Source organism: Micropterus dolomieu, linkage group LG16, assembly GCF_021292245.1.
Source record: "Micropterus dolomieu isolate WLL.071019.BEF.003 ecotype Adirondacks linkage group LG16, ASM2129224v1, whole genome shotgun sequence".
In the NCBI taxonomy this organism is placed as follows: domain Eukaryota; kingdom Metazoa; phylum Chordata; class Actinopteri; order Centrarchiformes; family Centrarchidae; genus Micropterus; species Micropterus dolomieu.
In genome coordinates this window covers 15,354,724-15,378,162 of record NC_060165.1, presented here as the reverse complement: position 1 = coordinate 15,378,162, position 23,439 = coordinate 15,354,724, and the positions used below count along the sequence as shown (strand labels likewise).

Sequence of the window (23,439 nt, the reverse complement as noted above, 5' to 3'; positions counted from 1 at the left end):
TTGGCTGAGAGCAAAGTATGAAAAAAGGAAGATATAACTGGCCTCCTCATCCAAAGCCTTTGCCTCTGCTTCTCACTACATCCTTTCCTAACCTTGTGCTCATACACAAATAATAACAATAAAAACTCTGGAAGATATGGACTAATCCTTATCTCACATCCCTCTTCTTTTCTTACTTCATCTCCTCCTCCTCTCCTCCTCCTCCTGCTTGCTGGCTGTCAGCAGGTTAAAAAATGGCTCGGCACTAGCGAGGGAGAAACAATTACTCATGGCGCAGGCTGTATAGACATTAGAAGCTCTGTACTCCTCTGCGATCTCAGGGCCATGTGTTTCTAATTAAACGGTGCACTGGAGGAATTATCAAAGCTTAGGATTGCATAATGAGCACTGGCAGAAATCTGCAGCAGGCTGTGACACTCTTTGTCTCAAGAGGCACACAGTGGTTATAATGAATTAAAATGGAAGCGTGTCAATACGTGGCTGGGAGAAGCAATCGTTTAAGGCTGTGAGAGGATCCCCAGGTTAGACGTGTTTGTAACATGATTACTCCCTTCATCATCAGTTTGTAATATTGCTAAAATCTGAACTCAGCAGTCAAATAGCTAGATTATGGGAGTCATTCAAGGGAGCTTTTGCTAGGCTGTTTCTATCCATAAAGACGATTCTGCCATCAGATCTCATTTCTTTGCGTGATGATCACTAACACCTACCCTGTTTTTCTCCCTCGCCAGTGTTCTTCTATCATCACACAGCACCAGTTGGCCAGAGACGGACACGGTTGGTTTAGCTCGCCAAATGGAGGCATGTTTGTCCTTACGCAGGGAGACGCTTCTGTAATAGACGTCGGGTCAGCTTTTCTGAAACATCACACATGAGTCTGCACACGCATGTGAACACCACACAAAGCACATACACACACACACAAACACACTTAAATGCTGGTCTCCATGGTGATTGTTTTGGTGCCTATGTGAACTTGCCCCCTGCATCTGTTTCTGTTTGTTCCTTGTGTAAAAAAAAAAAAACACCAAACACAATTACTTATTCATAACCACATGAGTATTTTCATTTTCTACAAAGCATTCTCCAAGCACCATAAATGAGCACAATAAATATCAAACAAACACACGGAGCAAACACCCCCTCCTCTCTTTTGAGGCACACAATGTTTTGTTAAAGCCTGTTCTTGTTTTATTGAGGACTGCTGAGGACACGATTCACATGCTCGCCATTGATGCACACCATCAGCACAGCCATCAGCACACAGTCCAAGTTGAAGGTTTACACTTCTCACAAGGAGGGAGGCCTGTCTGCTCAGCGCCCAAATGGCAATTTAAAGCACCGAGTCCATCTGGTGGATAAAAGGAGAATCACATGTAGGTTACATTATCTTCAGTGTCATTGTCCTTCAAGCTAATCCAGTTATTTTAATGTCAATGCCGACCCCAGCCAGCACTTGCAGTGTGTGTACTACTGAAGCAAATTGGATTCTCATGGGGTACAACTCTCACGAAAACCCATGTAAATAGATAAGCCTGGAGGCACACACGAAAACGTACACAACCCACTATGAAAAGCAAGGAAGACGCCAGGAGTAATGTGAGGCATGTGTGTCAGAGGCAGTCTCCTAACTTATGTGGAGCATGGATCCTATTCTGGCAGAATGTGGCTATGAGTTTGAGTGTCTGTGTGATGGTTTAGAGTCATCCAGAGTTTTCCAGTGTGTGTGTGTGTGTGTGTGTGTGTGTGCGCGCGCGCACACACACACCCTTTCTCGCGGTCACAGTATTGGTGAAACTTTCCTTGCCACACATAAGAAACAGCTTACCAATGTCTGCTGAACTGTCTGAACACCAAACCACACTCAGAGTTCAAACTGTCACCAATAAATGTTTGGCCTGTGTAGCTCAAAACTCAAATCACCTGAAAGGGAAAACCAAAACGGAGAGCTGACTTTCAAAGGTCTGTGCTTTGTCCATTTTTTAAGGGTCAGCTACATTAAGGCGTAAAAGCCTTTTATTTTTCACACAAAAACTACAGTGAAAGACTGAAAACTACACACAAACTTCTAACTACACAATTTGTGTTGACCTACAGTACAGCAGAGACTGGGGAGTAACAATAATACATTTCTGGGAGCTTTTTATTTATTTTATTTGCTGTTTTATTTGCCTGATTAAAGTTTAAATCAGGACATTCGCTATGTAAAGTGAAGGTAGTGAAGGCCTTTTTCTCTGCCTCTATTCTCTATTTTGTTTTCATTTGATACATTGTGTTAATCCTATGTACATTTTAACTATCAAAAAGTGGCTAAAGCATGGGAATTTTATACTTTCAACTGAAGTTTTTTTTTTTAAATGAACACACCAGTTTGTGGGCAATTTATGAAGAAAGAATCACCAGTCTTTATTTAATCCCAAACCAAAACCACTTGCAGGACAAATAATGTTGTTTTAGGATCACTAGTAGAGTGTTGGCAGTGCAGATTTCACTCACATTTGCAAGATTTAATTGTGCATGTAATGTAAGGTAAGCCTACCTCTTTCTGGCCAAACTGCCAGGTGGGTAAGCTCAAAGCTCATGACTGCTCTACAGTAGTGTATCAGGAGTATAAAGTACTGAGTTTCTTCATACAGGGCAGGTTTTTCCGATGAGCCCTACTTTATATGAAAAAAACTGCTGCTGTCTTTGTGTATAAATTACAAAAGATTGTAATCATTTTATTTGCAGATTTGTTTCACGTATGGGATGCAGCAGTCACAAGGGCCGTCAACTACAACATTCAAAATCATGTTCGCTGTATAAATCCTGATTTATTGAGACACGTTTCATCCTGGCCAGTGTTGAAAAGAATATCCATATGTAAAGACTGTAAAGCTCCCACAGCTGCACACCTTAAAGCCCAACATGCACCTTTCTGTACACAGAGAACAAAATTAAGGTTGATGCTTCGTGAACATCACACGCCCATGAAATACCATGCAGTGTTTATGTTTCCAATCCTGCATAACAGCTTCAGAAATGTCGAAATTATGTTCATATCAAGGCTGAGATAAAGGAAAATACCTCAAGTGCACTGCTGCCGTGAAACTGTCAATTAGAATATTAGTTTTTTTAAACAAATAATTTCTCGGTGAGCTGCGGCATGAGGGATCCATATGCTTGGTTTACATTCTTTTGACTGTATCAGAGGTATTTTAAGCTAAGGAAAACAGGATAATTTGCAGTAATGATTGATATGAGCGATGACAGATGCTGGAGAAATAGTTGGAAGGGATGTTATAAAACATTGCTGTAATGCACATCTGCTTTAGGGTTGATAATAGGCAAAGATTTTATGTCATAAAATTTGAAACCAACTGACATGATGTCCTGGCTTAGACAGAATACATGCTAGCTCTTGTTAGCCAGCGGTCCCACATACTTTATATTACCCGCAAAAATTTTGTAACCATACATGTGGCAAAAGAGATTCAGATCATTTTAAAAGGCAATTACTATAAGATTGTGATGATGTGAGAACAGACCTTTGTCAGTAAAAAAATGTTACAGTGCTGTTTACTATACAACGAAATTGATCAACCTAGCAGAAATCTGTGGAAAACCGTTTTACGAGCTGCCTACAGTTATGCAAAAATGGCATCGCAGTATGATGGCTGTGCTCATTTAGTTTATTAAATTTTGTGCAAACATCTTTCTCCTCCCTTTCAACCAATTTGCCATCTGTCTTCATTGCCCCCAACTTAACTCTCAAGGACATGCGCTGCAATGGCACAGCGCCTCATGTGTAAGTGTTTACTTCCAAAAGTGCACTTGGGAGCCTGTTTACTGATTACAAACTCTCCCTCTCTCCTTCTGCCTCCGAGCTCACGCCACTCTCACGACCAAGTCAAGGTCGCTCCCATGCTCTCCTCCGTGCCATCAATCTCAGAGGGAGAAGCAAAACTTCCTCTCACGCTATTCTGTTCCTGTGCCCCCACCACCACTCCCTATTTTGTGCGCATGATAAATACCCTTTCCCCTCCAAATATAATATCCGCTTCTTCCTCTTCCATACATCTTGGGAAGATAAACAAACACAGGTTGACAGACTAATCTGTTTTATACAAAAAGTCTTATCCGTTCCAGCTCACAGCTCTGTTTAAACCAATGCCGCTGCTCTTCATTTCTTAAAAACTGTTTTAAATTGACCGGAAAGGTACATGATATTGATATCATGTGGAAGCCTCACAAGCAAGTGACATACATAATCCTAAAAACTGCACACCCCATGTACATGCATTCATACAAACAAAACAAAAAACGTGTCTTTGTTATAAAATTATAGGCTGTTGCAGTGTATTCTGTCTAGTTGCAGCTTTTCCCTTTTTAAGATGCATTCTTATACACGAAACCCTACAAAGCTGAGTGTTTAGCGGTTCTGCATGCATGCTAACCACCTGACAGAATAATCCATAGGGTGTAGAGACAGACTACAGCCAGCTTGTAAAAGTTTACTGACTCCCACCATTGCTTTGAACAGAAACACTACTCAGCCCATATAAATTACAGTGTAACGACACCATCAGTGAATGCCAAAGGAGCCATGTTAAAAGCCCAGCGCTCCTGACATACTTGAAGCGTGAAACTCCATAGCCCTGTTGGCCCGCTTCACCACATATAAGCAACACCACATCCATCACTTTGAAACGCATGCTTTTGACCCAGCAGACACTCCTCTCACGCTGCGAAACAAGCACAACGGTAATGTAAGCAAATCTGATCACATACCACAAATCACAATCTATCCAGTACAAAGAATGGGTGTTACACAAACATGTTGATACACAAGCCTCGATCATGTAAGCATGCTGATTGAACTGTCAGTATTTATCACAGCGGTTGATGCTGGTCAAGTACACAATAGAAGTTCAGTGACTTTATGATTTTTCACAGGAAGTCTCAGTCAGAGGGCACGGATACTCAGTCTCATGTTTCTATATCTATACAAATTCCTGCTTTATCACTGGTTCACCAGGTACCGCTATGGTACCTGCGCAATACATCACAATGTGGCTGTGTAACCTTGCGGCCACCCCGCCATCTGTTATGTATCAATCAACACCCACATCAACGTGACACTCATCATCATTATCAGACAGCTTTTGAAATGCTGTCTTGAAACACTTTCTGAAGTTTGTTTCCATCTAAACGCATTCTCCCATGGACAAAGATCCTTCCACACATGCTGTGAAACACACACATACATACCTCAGAAACCACATCAATTTCTCAACTGTGGGGGAACAGCGTGGGGTACACACTCACAGCCTTCATTTCACATCACTAGGTGACCTGTTATAGTTGTGTTTAAATACTGCAACATCATGTCTGGGATACAGTCTTATGAAATTACCATGTTCATTAGCATGTTTAGTAAGTACAGCTGGGTCTAATGTCATTAGATATGCAGATATTGGATAAATAAAAATGTTGATAGCAAGCCAACAGACTGAAATTGCCATCCTTAGATCCACGCAGCAAAACTCGCAAAAAAAACAAACAAACAAAAAAACAGTAGTTAGTTATTTCAGAATGACCCGTAAAACCTAAAGCTGCCAAAAAGTTAGGTTTATGCTAGGCACCATCTTTGTCACTTATTTGGGCTACAAACCCTAGCCCCCAAGGTGAATTAAGCAATCAGCATTCATCATAATTTACTGCCATAGTGACTTTACTTTCATGAACAATCCAAATCTTTTCAACAGCTCCTTGGTATGAATAAAGGGGAACCAAGTTTTACTTTGTGAAAGTTTTTTTTTTATTTTTTATTGTTGTATTGTCAATTTGTGCCTAAATTTCACGTCCTGACCTAAAACCACTTCCCATTAAGTGAACAGTGTACCAGTAACATTATCACTCCAGTCACAAACTGTTACTCACAGCGTGTTAGCTTGACCACTCGATTAATATCTCGGCATAGCTGGTGTCGCATCAGCTGGGTGGAGTTTAAATGTTTTCTGATGTTGAGTGTTGCACAAATGAATCAGCCCCTAAAAAAAGAAAGGAACGCTGCTATAAGATCTGGCTCCTTGCAAAGAGCTTTAATTCGCCATCATTGGTTCCTAAACTTTACGCCCCCCCCCCTTTCAGAAGCTGAAAAAAGTTTAGCCCATCAAAGGTAGATTAAATCTTTATATATATGAGCAAATGAAACAAACAAAAGATTTAGATTAGCAAAAGTAGCCTTGCTCATATTTGTCACCACATGAATTGTATTCATGCTACTTTAGGTCTGCTCAACCTTCTCACTCAACCTGCAGTAGCTCTACACCCAAGGGGGCCAGCGCCCCAGCTTGAGAACCACCAACTTAATGTAATGGCATAGCAGATCTGTCCTTCAAGGCAAACGCAGCTCAAAACACAGTCTGCTTCAAGACAGGGGTTCCATTTTTGGCTTGTGACCCCTTAAAATGGAGCTTTGTCTACTTGCGATACTTGCGTTACTACTGACACTACCTTGTTGTGTAATAGAAGTTTGACTTTGTATTCCCAGAAGTAAAAGGCTTTCCTATTGATTTAGTGCAATATGAGTGCTTTGAAGGACCTTTAGATTAGCACTATATTAATCCCAAAGGGACACTGCACTGTCACAGGAGCCAAACCATGCATGATAATCACAAAATACCATGAATAACGTAAGGATAAGAAATAAGCAATAAAATACGGAATAAATGATACATGGCTAGAATAAGCTTCCATGTAAATGCTAAATAAAAGCATTTTTTAACCAAGTTATTAGGTTTCGATTTATGCTGGAGTGCTGGCTTTAAGGCTCCTAAGCCTTGACGTCCAGTGCTATAGTTATCTACACACGCTACCTCTTTCCCCATGCCTTTGATCGCTGTAGAAATCTGTCAAACACATTTAAGGCCAGAGCTAATGTGTTGCATGCCAAACGCAATCTTGTTGAGAGGTGAGTCAGAGTATGAACGTAAATTTAAGATTTAGGAACCAGATCTAATAAATAACTGGTTCTGCTCTGGACCAAAGTTTCTGGTAAATACACCTGCAGTTTGTGTACAATTAATTTAGCCTCTTCAGATCTTGGTTGATTGTAATGTTGCTTTGAAATCCATTTCCAGGATCGCTTTAACAGCTGACAAGTGCTGTCATATAACCTAATCTGAACCGCTTTTGCAGTGTCTGTAATTGTGATGGACATAAACGTCAAATTCATTCTCCCCAATATTTTGTCTGTATGTTCACAAGGCTTCAGGCAAGTCTAGTCAGCTACAATGGCCAGACAATGACCCAATCCTCAGACAGTGATGTACTTCAATTTTGGGACAAAACACTTACTGTCTTCCAGACATGAAGACAGATCTTTTACCCAGACTTGTGCACCTTCAGGCTTGTTATATTCAGCACAAAATGCGTCACAGTGGTCCTTTCCTACACATCTATTATGCTAAAGTCACCGCACTATTCGATCACCACAACTGAGGCCTTTAGTATTTCTGCACATATTAAACACAGGTGCACTTACTATGACAAAAGCTTCTGTTACACCAGAATACGTTTTACTTCATCAAACGCCTTACAGTCTCAGAAAACCCATAACTCAAGTGTGCGATAGCGCGCTGACATGCAAGGGAACATACAGAACTAAACAGAATCACATGTATTCATTTAGTATTTAGAGATGGCATCAGAACATTTTGTTTGCGCCCTTTCCTGGAATGCTTTCCATAATAAATCTGCATATATCCATCCGTTTTATACTTCATCTCTGCACATGCAAACACACGCTCATGGTCAATAGATAAACAACTTTGCAACATGTGTTCTTAGGTAACTTCTTGAGCTGTCTCACTGAAATATTGCCCCTACAGCTACAATGTGATGAAGATGGAGGGTGTAAGTAGTGTGTGTACTTGTGACGCAAAGAGGCCTCGACACAGGGTATTGGTGAAACCCCAGCTTCTTCTTATTCTCCCTTACGGGTCTCTTTTGGTAATAGGGTGTAAACCACATGCTAATGTATGCAATCTCTGAGTTGTGTGTGTGTGTGTGTGTGTGTGTGTGTGTGTGTGTGTGTGTGTGTGTCTGTCTTGTCAGAATCATTGTGTCCTTTTTCTGCATCACAGTCTGCATGACATCTGCAGGAAATGAGAGCCATCCCCCTATAGCTGATGAAGACAAAAGGGACTGACAGACTCCATAGACTCGCTGTAGCCGAAATGTTGGAGAACATCCAAACTCTTTAAACGTTATGCCCATTTTCCTAAGTGGGTGACAATGATAGATCACTCTGAACCAACAGTGTCTCTTAAGTAATCTGGAGCTGTGGGAAAACATAGAGAAGGAAAACGTGCATCAAAGACAAACAGCTAGGTCATTTGGAAACAATATAGCACAAACAAGAATGCACAAACTATCTATGTGCATGGCCTAGTGTTTGGTATATGGAGACTTTGCCTCAACAAATCTCCAAATCCACACAAAACTGCACTAGCGCTGCATCATGAAGAAATGTGGTTTGTACTGAGAACCCGACAAGATTTTCCAATGCAGAATTGTGGGAGACCGCACAAGTGTTTTGTTTTTTAACAATGTTTTCCGTTACTGAAGCCCACACACTCCATGCTAATGTGCCCAGTCTCAACCTAAGATCTCACTCCAGCTTACATTACCTTTCCACAATTTGACACGGCTTATCATGTGTACACTACACAGAGTAAATACAAAGGGGCTGATTTAAAATATATAGTTTTGTTCTCACAGGCATCTCTGAGGCCCAGGTGTCAAAATTGAATCTTTATAAACATGATATCACGACATAATCATGTTAAGAGCGTTCTGCTAGCAGGAAATGCCACTTGCAGCATCAGGTGAGACCAAACTGGCCCTGTTGGGTCAGTTTCAGCAAAACAGGATTACTTGACATTATGGATTACAGGCCTGCACCACTGCAAATAGAAAACCTTTGTCATCCTCTAGTAGTTTACTGCTCAAGCTGACATAGCTCACAAATATATGGGTATGTGAAGAAATGGCATATGCTGTACAAATTGTAAAGCACTCTGGGACAAACTTGTGTTTCTGGGTAGATATTTAAACTGACTTATCCTGACATAATGCCCCCGTGATCATAATCTCGTCAACTAGATCACTGCCAAACGACAAACACGGCATCATAGCTGCCTGTCTAAAACAACTCTTAAATATTTGTCTTTCAATTACACAATGCAATATAATGCGACAATATTTATTTGAGTTTTATATCAATCTTTTCAATAGCACAATTAGTAGTTGGAGCACATGGTTATGTTTTTTCATCATCCTATCAACAACAATATATACACAGACATTAGCACCCTTCTTTTGTAAGTCAAATCAGGGGGAAATTATTTTTAAAAATTCTATGGAGGTCCCCTTACAGAGTAGTCTTCGCAAAGGTGTTAGTTGTAAAGGATTTAAATGAACAGAAAAATTAAATAGATATTTCACTTTTTCATCTTTGAAACAGAAACAGCTGTTTCCAGACAGTACATATTTATTACTTACTTAATGATCCACAAGAGTAAAGCCAAGACTTACCACCTCTAAAGAATACTGGCAACAAGGCCACTCATTGTTAATTATGTAATAGCTATGGAGGAAGGCAAGTGATAAATTAAGCAGTAAAGAAAAACCAAAAGCTTTCTATAGTAGAAGTCAGCTTCTTCACTGTAGAGAATAAATCCTCAGTGTGTCTTGGAAAGTATGAAAATAAAGTCTAAAATTCAGAGAAGGCAATGTGTGTTAATGTTACAATCTAGCGTCTGACATGTATATATGTATCTTTAGTGTTACATATTAAGATAAATACTTCATACTGATGTATTGTGAAATTCTGAATTTCATACTATGGTATCAGAACACAAGTGCAGCATACAGTTATAACATCACACACATGATATATGGGCAGTGCCAACCACTAGATGGAGCTATACATTCAGGGATCTGGCAACCTTTTGAGAAAATGACTTTCATTTACTTAATAGACTGTCTGGGAAGACCTTATTGTTTGTAGCCATACACTTGATTGTTACCATTGGTGTTCAGTTCATTTAAATAACTATGCTACAGTTCACCATTCAGTGCTCAGGAATATAGACATCAGTAAAAATGTAAAGAGTTGTAAACTTGAGTTAATTTGCTGCCGTTTAAAACAGCGCAGTCAGCTCCCTTTAAAAGATTTCAGCCACAGAATTAATACGTAATTATTTAACAGCAGAATTGTGAAAGAGGTACATTGTGTTCACAAAAGATATTACCATAAATTACCTTTCTTCATCAAATGACACCAGCATACACTTTGCCCTTTTACACTGTGCCCTTACTCAAGTACTAGAATGGCCCAAAAAACACACTACTATAAATTTCTGCACAGTGAGAACATCAGATCATCAGTAGTTGAACAGAGTAGAATGCATTATGGGAATGTATGTCCCTTTCTTTCGTCCTGCTCAAACTAAAGCATGCATCCAAGCCAAGGCAATGACGCAAACAGACATGTTGTTCCAGTAGGCTTGGATCAGTCAGGTATCACAAATATATGAATGTACATAAAGTACATTGTAACATACAGTACACTACAATACTGTACAAGAGGTTGGTCAATGGCACAATTTGTTTCTGACTGTGATGGACCTGGAATGGGTCTGTGCATTTGGATTAGATCACCAGGTCAGGGTTCAAGATTCAGAGGTTGAAGTTAAGGTGTCAGCAGGTCATTGTTCCGTCTGCCTGTTGAAGGTGGTGTGTCAGGGGGGCCTGGTGTACTTAGTAAGGGTCCATCTTGATCCTTTTGTACAAGCAGCTGGTGAACACCATCCCACAGATCTGAAAACAGGATGCGTTAGGTCAAAAAGCGCTGCTCAGTCACCATAGAAGATTGCAGGAAGCTTGAAATCTATTGACTATGGGGTAAAGAGGGGTTAAAGGTGATGGGGTTAGAGACCGCTGCAAAGTATGTAGCTGGTTACTACGGGGATGTCAGGAGTCAAGCAGCCATTTTTGCAGCAACATGTGTCCGCACAAGCTTGCACAAGCAAATACAAAATGAAGCGATGGGGGTGTGGTCAAAAAGAAGACTTAAGCAGAAATATTCATCTCAGGAGTCCATCTTCTTCACAGCAAAAGGCTCCAAAAACTAAACTTAACTGAAGACTGACTAAAGATCTTTCCAAGCAATATAAAGTAAGGTTGTAATGGCTAAAAAAAGAATGTATCCAATAATTTGTTCAATTACATTTTTGCATTCTGCATTGGAAAGCAGGGCTGTCACTTCAGCCTTAATGCTAATAATGACCACAGAAGCTCTTTTCTGACAATCATGTTGAATGTTGCAATTTTCATAAATACAAACTATATTTGCTGACATCAGTTAATAACATCATCCTTTTCAAAAAAAAGTTAGACCTGCAAGTTGCAATGTTGCTGACAAACATGGTTTATCCCAGAAAAGGCTGGACTTAGGGCTGGAAGATATGGCCAAAAATGTTATCATGATAAAAAAAAAAAATGTCATCCCGTTCAAAATTGATAATTATTACGATAAATGTCAAATCAGTATTTCTTTCAAGTTTAATGGCTGACTTTTTCTCCTGAGTGAAAATTGAAGAAACCAGATGTTAATTAAACAGTTAAGTGATTGTGGTTAAACTTTTCTTTATGGTCAGAACGTGACAAACAGTGGATCACTTCACAAATCTGACGTAGAACACTCAAAACTAAAATGATAAAATCTTTTTTCAAAAAATATGATTAGTAAATCTTTTTACAGTCCATTTTCTTCAACAAAATAAATATCTTAATAGAAGATTAAGCGCTAATTTGTTTGCGATTCAAATAAATTAAAGCAAACATTTATTGACGATATATTGAACATCAACTATATTGTTAGAGGAAAATTATACTGCGATAATTATCATTATTGTTTTATTGCCAATTCTGCAAAATAAACACAGTTGTTTCAAATTCATCTGGAGGTTTCTACATTTATAAAGACACATGATCCGATGCCCCAGGGCGCATGCAGAACCTTAAAAAATCCACGAGACATGATTTACAGAAATACACTATACTGTCTATATTACTATAGAAAAAGGTCCAGATATAAAGTTAAGTGCAGCAGGAACAGATATTGATTTAAGCCACTGGGCCTGCCAGGTTTGACGGATAAACAGGCATGCGCCCAGATTCAATCATAGAGTACCTAAAAGCCCTCTGAGAAAGCCTTATTGGGCGAGTCAGCATTGTGTATTGAATTATCACAATCTCTCTTTAGGCAGGTTTCTGATTTTTATTTCCTTCTCCACCACTGCTACATTTTGGCTCAGAGAACCATGACGAGAGGAAAAGGGAGAAAAAACTGCTCCTCTGCTTTTCTACCTTCTTGAAGCCTAATTTCAGAAGACTGATTGGGTAGTGGGAAAAAAAAACAATGTATTTTCAATTGGATGGCAGATGTCTTAAAATTGTAAATGTGGGCAACCCAAACAGAAATCCAGTGAATCACTTCACTATATTATGCAAGTAACTATAGCAACAACATTAATGCTTTTCCCGAATAATAATGTATTAGGAGATGTCAGAATAAATACATTTAAAAAAAAGAAAATAAGTGTATCTTCTGCCAATTTCAGTAATTAAAAAAAAAAAAAAAAAAAAAAAAAAAAAAAAAAAACTATCAACGATGGTAACTCCTGCTACCAACGTTTCTGAATATCAGAGTAAAATAGCATTAGCTATAAACTGCATACCAAATCTTAGTATTATATTTTACTACAAAAATATAGTGAAGCCTAATGTTACAGTTTGAATTTAAAATAAAGGAATAATATTAATAATTAAAATAAACTGCCATTGTGGATATAAAATAAAACCCTGCTATACTGTATTCACTTTCAAGTCAGCACAGGTACTTTATAGACTGAGTCACTACTGTACAAAAGATACAAAACATGTCTCTTGTATACAACATCATAGTGCAGAAGCAGCATTAATCAAGCCATTCAAAGGATGTGTTTGACCTTTATCACATCTTCAGCAGCCATAACAGCCCATTAGCACAACATGCAGAGCGACAATCTGCAATATACTGCCAAAGCCAGGCAGCTGCATGCTTCACACTCAGCAAATAAATCAAGTAAGATTATAAATGTCTCCATTTAGCATACACGGAGCCCACAGATTTCACATTTAACACAGAGCGGACAGACACACAAGCACAAACATGTAGTAAGATATCCAATTTCCACAATACCCTCCAACCTCAAATCTCCAGTTGATTAAACCACAAAGACGCTGTTGAACTAAATCACAATGCACCGAAGTCGTCTTCCTCTTCTTTATAGAGCAGATAGATAAAGCAGGCTGTCAAGACTGCACCGGCCAGCTACAGTGACACCACACACACGCACATAAAGACATTCAGTACAATTCACCATAGACAGGTTAGTGTCTAGTCTGAATTAACACGGCAAATCTACATTTCATTCAGTCTGACGGTGACAGGAGACAGGAAAGTACACCGACATTAAGACAAACCAGAACAACTGACAAAGAAAAGAAATACAAGGCTAATGTAAAAATGAAGGCAAACATGTGCTTGGATTGAAAAGTGTTAAATTACAAACTAAGCAGGCTGACCTAGCACTTTGGATTGTACATTAGTGGATAATAATCAGCACCTGATCTGCTCTATATGTTTAGCATAACACTTTCAGATTACTTTGAGATGGAAAAAACATGTCAACTGCTTTGATTATTACAATATAGAACGTCTGGTCTTCTGTCAGCAGGTTGTCTGGCTTTATTCTCAGATGCCATGTGCCTAATGAAAAATGTTGCCTGAACAGCATGTCAAATGGTGGGCATTAAAGGACATATCAAGTTTACAAAAATTACTGGGAAGAATCAATGCAGGTTTGTTTGGTCTCAAGTTCTCTTAAGTTGATTTACAAAGAGATAGTGAAGAGCTGTAGGAGTACTGTCAGCCCTGCACTGAATTGTAAGTCTGTGAGTCCATCTCAGACTGAGAGAAATCAAATAACAGGGAGGAACAACAAAACAGATAATGACTGAGACGGTGAGATGAAATGAAGTGTCCATTTAGAGGTTGTTGACCTGCGATGGTACATTTTCAATAACGGAAAGATAGAACTCATCTGTCTGGGTTCGGTACAATTTGATTCAACAAAATGCTTTCTTTTACATAAATGTAAAAGCAGCAGCTCTAGTTTTGATAAAATAATATCTGGAGTTTACTCAAGATGATGTATTCTGCTTCTTCAACAACTATCTGGAGCACACATCATATTTCACTAACCTGCAGACAAGCCACTCCTATTCCCACAGCACCAATGACCAACAGGTGGTCAGCCAGAAACTGCTCCAGCTTGGTGATGCAACCACCCTGCAGAGTCAAAAGACTGAAAGTTAAAAGTCATGTAATAAACAATATATAGGACAGGGCAATAAAACAACAATGACAATACAACAAATATTCAAAGTTTTTAATTTATTCATTTCAATCACGAACAAATTAGTACCTAATGTTTCTATTAAGATATTTATTTTTTATTGATAAGATAAAAGATATTTATCCACTGTTTGGCAAGTGTCATATTCTCACCATGAAGATTAGTTTAAAACCACAATTAACCATCTGGTTTCTTCAACAAGCAAAAATCAGCCTTTAAACTTGAAAGAAATAATGATTTGACATTTATTGTGATAATTATCAATATCAAATGATATAAAATTTGTTATTGTGATGTAATTTTTGGCCATATCGCCCAGCCCTAACAATACATGTCATTGTACAGATAGCCACAGGCGCGCACTTTCCATGGCTAATTATCCAACTGCAAAAAGAAAAACATCCTGCCAGGAATATGTGGGTTTATTAAAGTTGGTATAGTCCAGCTTTGCCTGAAGTCCATTTTCAGCCCACTTTTACCTATTTTCCCCCCCAACAGTGGACATGTTTTTGTTTTATTCTGAAGGTATTACGTTCACTGCTGTTTGCGGAGGTCAGGTGCGCAAAAAAAGTATTTAAATCTCAAAATTTAAAATCGAATGTGTACCCAATGATCGAATATTCGAATACTCGGGTAAAGCCCTAGAAAGTATATCTTCACGTTTATGCCTTTGCACATGATGCAGGCAGTGTACCATGAGCGCAGAGAAGGGAACTAAAGGGTTTGACAGAAAAAGGTGGAAAAGCTTCACCTAAGCAGCACAGATAAGCATTCAAAAGCTCATCTTTTATTCATTTCTAGAAAGCTCATTTTATCAGAGAAAACTTTGAAAGTACTGTGTTTTCTATGTTTCTGTCACTATTTTAGTTCAACAAGGGAAATATCAGGACATGGGAACATCCCAAAAGTACTCATGATATTGTCTAATGTCGGCAAGCAATGTTCAGTGAACATTGTCATTTAGCATTTCTATTTCCTAGCGGCGTGTAGTGCACTGACCTCCACCTTGTAGATGTTGGAGGGGTGGTCTCTCTTGCCACAATAAAGGGTAACTGTCTTACAGCAGCTGTCGGGCACCAGCCTGCCTTCTGCCACCTTTGATGAAATGTATGCACTCACCATCCAATCATGGGAGGTGTTGCTGCCACAGCACTTGAACTGGAGAGGCAGAAAGAGGAAAGCAAAGGTTTGTTTCATGAGGTCACACGCTGTTAGAAAAGCACAAATCCCTCTTCTTTTCATAATAGCTAAGCCACTGCAACGTTTAACTCAGATTCATGTATTTGGCTCAAACAACTTCCTCAAATCAGTATTCTGTAAACTTTGACATTCTTGTAACTGAAGGGAGTGGCGTTCCTTCATCTCTGAGATAATTAATTTAGCTTTTTTGGAACAATGTGTTCAGCAAACCATAATGGATAACACAGATATATGACCAAATTCTTCAACTGAATTTCAGCATAATTTAAAGCTACTTCACATATGGTAGCTGCAGACTAAGTCATGGAATACGTCTTTATAACAAAGTGTGACTATACTTGACCATGATTACTGAAGGAAGGTGTAGCACAGAGGTCGGCAAATAAGTGTGGCATCGGGCCAAATATTTTTCAAGCCACTATATGGCGGGCCAGAACAAAGTCTAATTATTTCAAATCCTTGTACACTCATGTTTAGCTCACTAGGTACTGTGTGGGACTCCTGTTAGGAAGATTGGAAGATCAATTCCATTTAACTGCGTATATTTTTTCTCCCCTTATTACTTGATTATAAGGACACTTTTGCACACGCTCACAATAAGGCACTGCTACAGTGTGTGCGCCCGGCATTTGATCCGCAGGAAATTCAGGGTGCGAACTATGGAGTAGGCAGGGGGACCTTAGCTCCCCCTTATAAGACATCAGCTCCCCTAAAAGCATGATTTGTGATATTTTGGGTCTCTTAAATATTGACAGCATGCTTTATTGACAATAATCTTATCATGGATCATGCGGAGCGTCAGACTTCATCCCGCCAGAGGAAACAATCACTGACCGACCGCAGCAGTCCAGTCGCTCTGCGATCTCCTGTCCCTGTTCCGCCCACTCCCTCTCCGGTGCCGACAGGCTGTGAACGGTCCGCGATCGTTGGCTGGATGAATATTACGCATGATCCATGCACTATTGCAACTGAGGGCTCTCCGCAGCGCCACGCAACTTTCTACATTCTTAGGTGTGTCCTTCAGAACTCTTCAAAGTAAAAGCTTTCAATAAACTCAGCATAAAGCATTGCTGCAATTAACATTCCCGCATTTTTATTTTGCAGCCACAATCACTTAAGAGGAAGTGATTGTGTGAGTAACTGTATCCGTCATGACCGATATCTATTTCAGCACCAGCCACTATCAATTTATTTATTTTTTATTTTTCAGCTATCAAAGCAATCTGGCCACAGGCCAGATATTATTGCTGGCAGGCCGGTTCTGGCCCACTGGTGTAGCATATAATCTTACATAAACCAAACACAGAGGTTTTTGTAAATGTAGTCCATACATCCTGTTGTAGTCTGTCCACAGCTAATGTGATGGCCTCCTTCCCTGGTTGAGCGTAGTTGTCTGTCATAGTCTGGTTGAGATGTTGCTTCAGCTCCTCACTCAGCTGGAAATGAGGAACACAGAAAGAGACAGCAGACACACACAGTGAAAAACAGTGTGCGTGTGACAAAGTAGGTGGGGTATTTATGGAAAATAAGAACATTTATTTTGTACCCACAAGCTGATTCATTTATTACACATGGAAGGACTACAAAGGTGAGAGTGTTGAAGTGATAAGCTTGACAAAAATGAAAGAGTGGGAGGATTAGGGCAAGACAGACCGGTGGAAACTCCCACGCATCTGTGAGTGATGTGATTGAAAAGACAGATGAACAACACACTGCAAAAAATAGACTTGAAATACAGCCTTTTATGTGTGCATTTGCAAGCACGTGCACACACACACACACACACACACACACACACACGAGAGACAAGGAGGAAGAGAGAGAGCCCTTATCTTTAAAGTGATTCTATCCTGTGCTGAACCCTTTTAGGTTATAATAAATCTCAGAGCTTGGCCGCAGACAGCGTGGTGCTCTTTGCAGTCCTAGTTGACTGACAGGCAGATTTTTGTGAGATAGCAAGATCGTGAGAACTGTGTGTTCGATAAACTCCAGACACCGAACATAACACTAAGTTTGCCTACGGGAGAACCACCCATCACTCTTGGCTAAATTCAAGACTGGTGTCTTTTCCACTGTCTGTTGTACGGAGAGTGACCGTATGTGTGTGTGCGTGACACACTCTCTCTCCTTATGTGTCTATGTGCATCATCACTGCAATAACAATATTATAATAAATCAATATTGTACAGTGATATTTGATATTATTCTTAGCAGCAGTAGCACATGTTGTTGCTTAAAAATAAAATATATTGTATTCAAAGGTGTTTTTTACCCAGACATTTAAAAAACAGACCACATTTTAGAGCTGTAATCACAATACCGTGATACAGTGATATTTTTGTTTAAGATTATCATACTGTGAAAATCTCATACTGGCCCATGCCTAAAGCACAATGGGAAATCGTAGCTATCCATCAGCAGCAGCCTCAGTGTGCATTAGGAAAAGCCATCAAAATCAACATGAGTCAGAAATGCTTGAGCCTTAAGATGCCACAAAAGCAGAGCAAGCATCTAGTGGAGACTATACAAAGAAACAAACTGTCAACGGGGATTTTTCATAAATAAATAAGCATCTCTAATACATTCAAGGATAATTGGGTGAGGCAGGGTTGCCTCCAAATTATTTCCCTAGTTTCTGCTATCTTGACAATTAAGTATGTTTAAAAGTGTCTTCACTGGAGAGCTATAACTTGCCATTTTGCAGAAAGTGCTGTTTTAACGCACACTTAGATCAATGTAAATTAAATCGTTCTCTCAGAAAAACACCCTCACTGTCTTCATCCTTTATTCTATCCTCTACATAAAACATGACAATATTTTACACAAGACACATCACAGTAGATTGGTCTGATCTTGGTCATCTGGCCTGAAACAGTAAGGTTTTTTACTCCTCCTTTCAGCGCAAAACCGAAAAAATGTGAGTGAGCAAAAAAAGCATTCAAGCAACCCCTGGGACGTACAGTTAAATGCAGTGATAATCCTTCACTTAGTTATTTACACTTACCCTCTGGTAATAGACATAAGCCAGCACTCCAGCCACCAGTTCAATCAAGAAGATCACCAGCAGGCAGAAGAAATACTGTGGATGATAAAGACAGCAAGCCAGTTAGAGTAGTATGCTGAGGTAACTCATTTGAGAAAATTGCTCACACTGGTGGCGGCTCAATAAAAACTTCGATCAACTGCCATTGTGCTGCATCTGTCACTTCTAACAGATGGCACTGACGCACAATAGAAGACAACCGCAAAACAATCTGACAGGCTGCAGAATCAGATTTCTCTCGAGCATCTTTTAAAGAGCTCTACATACTGCTGGAAACCAGCTCCATTATGGATAAAAATTAACTTAATTATAACAACATTCATGTATTCGTCAGGAAAACCAGTAATATAATGAATCAGACATCAGAATAGTCTAACTGAAAATCAATATCTCAGCAGCTAAAACCGAAAAGAAAGAAAACACTGATTGCTCTAATTCTAAGCATCAACATTAATGATAAGCACAATACGTACTATAAATGTAGTTATGTAAACTGTGCAGCAAACAGACCCACCGCCCACACATTCAGAGCGCTCAGACAGAGAGTTGCAGATTGAGCAAGATCAAAACTCCAGCTTTCTCCAGCTAAAAGAAACACAAGCCCTTTTGACTGGTCATGAAATGGTTCATATACCACACAGACACACACACACACACACACACAAAACTAATTAGGCCCACCTGTCAAAAAGTGGGACACAACAGTTCAGACAACCAATGCTGCGTGACCTAGGGAACAAAGTGAAGGCAAACTACTGGAAAAAAAAAACAGTCAGTGATCTCAGTGAATTAATATTTGACAAACGTTCTCTTCTATTTTACAGTTATCACAGTAATTAAGTCATGCAGAAACACAGCCTGCTCTGTATCGCTTCGTCAGAAGATTTCAAAAGAATTGGTTTCTGTTGGCCTGCTGCGCACTCAGAATGCTACCTTCACCAGTTCTTTACACACACACACACACACACACACACACACACACACACGCTGAACTAATCTATAAATATCACATACATTTGATATTCAACTAAAATGCACCACAGACTAAATCCTCTACATATCTACCTCTTCACTCCTGCAAGCCTGTTTTTCTTTTCTATTGCTCCATCTATCAACCGTAGATAGATAGACCTATAAATAGTCCTGCGGCAGTGAATGTTCACCTCCCGCCTCCTTCTCTCCCACTGGGCCCTGTCTCTGTAAAATAATGAGGACTGTAAGGGTCCTGTCGAGGCCATTTGTCAGCATCCAGTGATGGAGTTCAGACCAGGAAGAGGATGGATGAGTTCCATGTTACGTTGTTGCGTAGCTGTTATGCAGTTCTGCAGAGAAAGCAAACCTTTGCTTATGTGGGTGAGCATCTAGTTTCTCTGTGTGGACATAAAATCTAGGACCACTAACAAGTAGCCTGGACCATCAGCATTGTTGCCCTCGTGATCACTGAAGTTGCACTTTTGAGAGAGCATGGCTGCAGCATTTTCAACATTTGCTATTTAACATAACCTTTCTATATCGAGTGTTTGAAAAATGTTTCCCTCCAATGTGATGAAGTCCAAGTGTGCCTTGAATTAAGCTTTTATGAGCGGTCCGACTCTGAAGACCCCTTCAGTCCATGAGTGGTAGTTTGTTTTACAGTATCTTAACCATTTGTATCCAGTGCATTCACACTGCAAAAGTGACAACATTCTGTAGACTACAAGCTTTCCGGAAGCATAACAAATCTGCTTGATTTCTGAATGATAAGGTAGTACGTTAATTTCTTATATACTAAATAAAGGAAAAGTTTACTACAAACAACTGTACATAGTGCGCTATACAGCATTAGTAAGCAGTATGGAATTGAGACAGAGAAAATGAATGGAAGTTTTTTAATTTTGCCAACTGCAAAAGCAATATGGCAATGAAACTAAAGCTGAGCACACACTGAATGGATTTAGCCTGATTTTAACCCCAAATTGGTCACCTGCAACTCATTTTAGAGTTGGACAAAATTTTTATCAGATCCCTTCACTACACCTGATCAATCACCGATCTAGATCTCGTAAGATCGGATTCCGGCATGCCAGAAATTCTGGTAAACTCTAATCTGCACTGTCAATGGACAAAATAGACAAAGGGGTTAAATCGCACCATGTCTGCCCAGCTTAACAGATGATGAAATTGTTTGTTTCACCAGTAGAGGTAAATGTGATAACGCACATCTTCTGTGATATGATATTCAGTCGTCAGTAGGCTTGGGCGGTATTTAATTTTTCATATCTTCCTGACATTTCACCAGGATATATACACAGTATATTAAGGTATTTGTGTAAAAAAGCGGGGGGTGGGGGAGTGACACACATGCTAACTGTCTGGATAGAAACAGTAGCGAGAGCTGAAGGGCTTATACACGCTGTACAGTGCCAGAAACAGAGATGAATATAATACATAGAAATATGGGAAATCAGGAGAATTCTAAAACCGGGAGAGGGCAATGAAAAACAGGAGTCTTCCGTCTTGCTGGGTACAGATAGGGAATAAGCGCCTTCTTCCATAGATTCGTCCGTGTTAGCTGGTGCACCTTTATCATCTGGACTAACCACAGAAGCAGGGGCTTATTTCTTTTTTACTAGTCCTGTAACGTTACCCTACCACCACTCACAATCGCTGGCGATTCGCTCCTTTTTGTGTACGTAGTGAGTGTGTGGCTGAGAACAGGGCTGTCGCAATAACCGCAAAATTGAAATACCTAGTGGTCAAGCCTACCGCGGAGGATGGCAAGCGCCGTAACAACCACAATGTTTATACTTTACACTTCAGGGTGTGTTAAATTAATACATTAGTGCTTAAAAAGTTCCACAAACAAGCTCTGTAACGGTTCAAGGACAGATTGCCATGGGCTGTACGTAACCCAACTTCAAACTTTGAAGCTGTAAGTGTTGCCGTGTCTTGTGTTGTTTAACTGTTAATTTTAAAAGGTTAGCTAATTTGAAGCCCACTATCTAACGAGCGTAGTGTGTTGTAAGCCTGCGGCTGTTTTTCATGTTGCTTTCTGTGGAAATTTAGTTATAACGTTACTACAGCGCAGTGATTAGTTGTGGACAGCCATTCTGCTCTACACAGGCGCGCGCGTAAGTTTAGCAGTAAAGGTGCAGAGTAGGTTACAGTTCGTCAGCGAATAAAGGCTGCAGCTGAAGCTCCCGTGTGTGAAGTGAAGAGGAGCTGTTGCATTGTAGATGATGTCAGGCAGTTTCATGTAGTTTCACCCGCCACAATACATTAGCTCAATACAGCATCTTTGTATCAGAAAGAGAAGCAACTGTATTTTTGACGGTATTGAAAATCATACCAAGGGTATTTCTAAATATCCTGCTATACTGTAATACCGTGATACCACCCAAACCTACTCCACAGCATAGAGTGCTCTTGACCAGCGGACATTTAAGTTGGTTTAGTTTCACTCGCATACAATGAATAGCCTCCCAGTAAAACTGCAGTCCTGCTGGCAACTTTTCATTTACAGCACAGCTACTTACTCAAGGGTATTTTAGTGGTTTTCGGCTCAGAGAAAAGCACTATTCTTTGTATTTGTAATGACCGCACTGAAATTGTTACCTGTAAAAGCAAATATGTGTTCAAACAATATTTTTGTAAAAGCATCCAATAATTCGAAGATTTTAAATAAGCACTCCAGCAAATCTGTTAAAATTCACATTGCTTCATCACATACATAAACTCTACCGTCTACCACACACCTTTACATGAAAACACAAAGGCAGGAACCCCCTCCCCCGTCTCACCATGGATAGACAGCTTCTCTGCTCCCGGATGACAGCACAACAGCCCAAGAAGCCCGTAACCACCACCAGGCTGCCGGCCAGGATGAGGATATACGCTGATACAGCAAAAGTGCTGGAGGCCAGCAGGCTCAAGTAGTCGCTCTTCTCCACCAGTGTCCAGACTCCTACACCCAAAACAGCTGCTCCACCCACCTGGATGAGAGAGGGAGAGGGAGAAAAAGAGGTGGTGGTGTAAAAAGATATTAGAGTATAAAAGTAAAGAAAGAGATACGATAAAACTGATAAGGGTGCAGCAAAAGGTTCCAGAGAAGAAAAACAGATAAAAAGGCATAATAAAAGCACGGTATGAGTCAAAAATGGAGAAAGAGGAGATCCGGATGACTTGAACAGAGAAATTAAATACTGTGGAAACACAGAGTGTGTCATATCAATTCAATCTTAAACAAAGACAAATAAAAAAACCCCACAAACTATAGCACTTTAGAGAGCACGAAGTGAGAAATAGGAAGCGAGTTCAATGCTGTTAGAGGATTTAAAAAAAAGAAAAAAGAAAGAAAAAAAACAACAAAAAAAAAAAAAAAGGTACACCAGTCAGAGGGAAAGGGACATAAAATAGGGTAAGGAAAAAAAGAGAGGAAATAGAAAGAATAACGAAAGAAAGAAGTGGCAAAGGCATAAAGAGCTATAGGAGGAGCAGGACTTCAGAGGTCAAGTCATGGTATAATGAGCACTTCCTCACAAACAATCCTGGATAACAGACCAAGGGGCGGTGCCCAGATCTGTTCCTCTCATCAGTTTCAGGCGCACGGATAGGAAATGCCACAGAGAGTCTCTCACCTTCATCCTCCCATTCCATTTCCGTCAAAAGCAAGATCCACAAACTCACAACAACGCATGCCCAGTC

General features: G+C 39.8%; 1 protein-coding gene across 10 annotated transcripts in view; it reads right to left on the bottom strand.

Annotated features, from left to right (window-relative positions):
- tspan11 (tetraspanin 11) overlaps nt 1-23,439 on the bottom strand; it is a 76,408-nt gene that overhangs the window by 49,003 nt on the left and 3,966 nt on the right. For 4 of the 10 annotated variants that reach the window (XR_006828509.1, XR_006828508.1, XR_006828511.1 and 1 more), the window contains exons 4-10: nt 22,536-22,727; nt 18,718-18,792; nt 17,045-17,149; nt 15,513-15,671; nt 14,360-14,446; nt 13,295-13,426; nt 9,235-10,869 (exon numbers count right to left, since the gene is read on the bottom strand). Coding sequence is in view for 5 of the 10 variants with exons in the window: in XM_046071798.1 (XP_045927754.1) it covers nt 13,349-13,426; nt 14,360-14,446; nt 15,513-15,671; nt 17,045-17,149; nt 18,718-18,792; nt 22,536-22,727 (696 nt within the window). In the remaining 5 variants the exon portion in view is untranslated. Of the gene's footprint in view, nt 1-1,076; nt 1,352-9,234; nt 10,870-13,294; nt 13,427-14,359; nt 14,447-15,512; nt 15,672-17,044; nt 17,150-18,717; nt 18,793-22,535; nt 22,728-23,439 lie in introns of those variants that run through there. The other 6 variants (XR_006828512.1, XM_046071798.1, XM_046071802.1 and 3 more) reach the window with 6 other exon arrangements.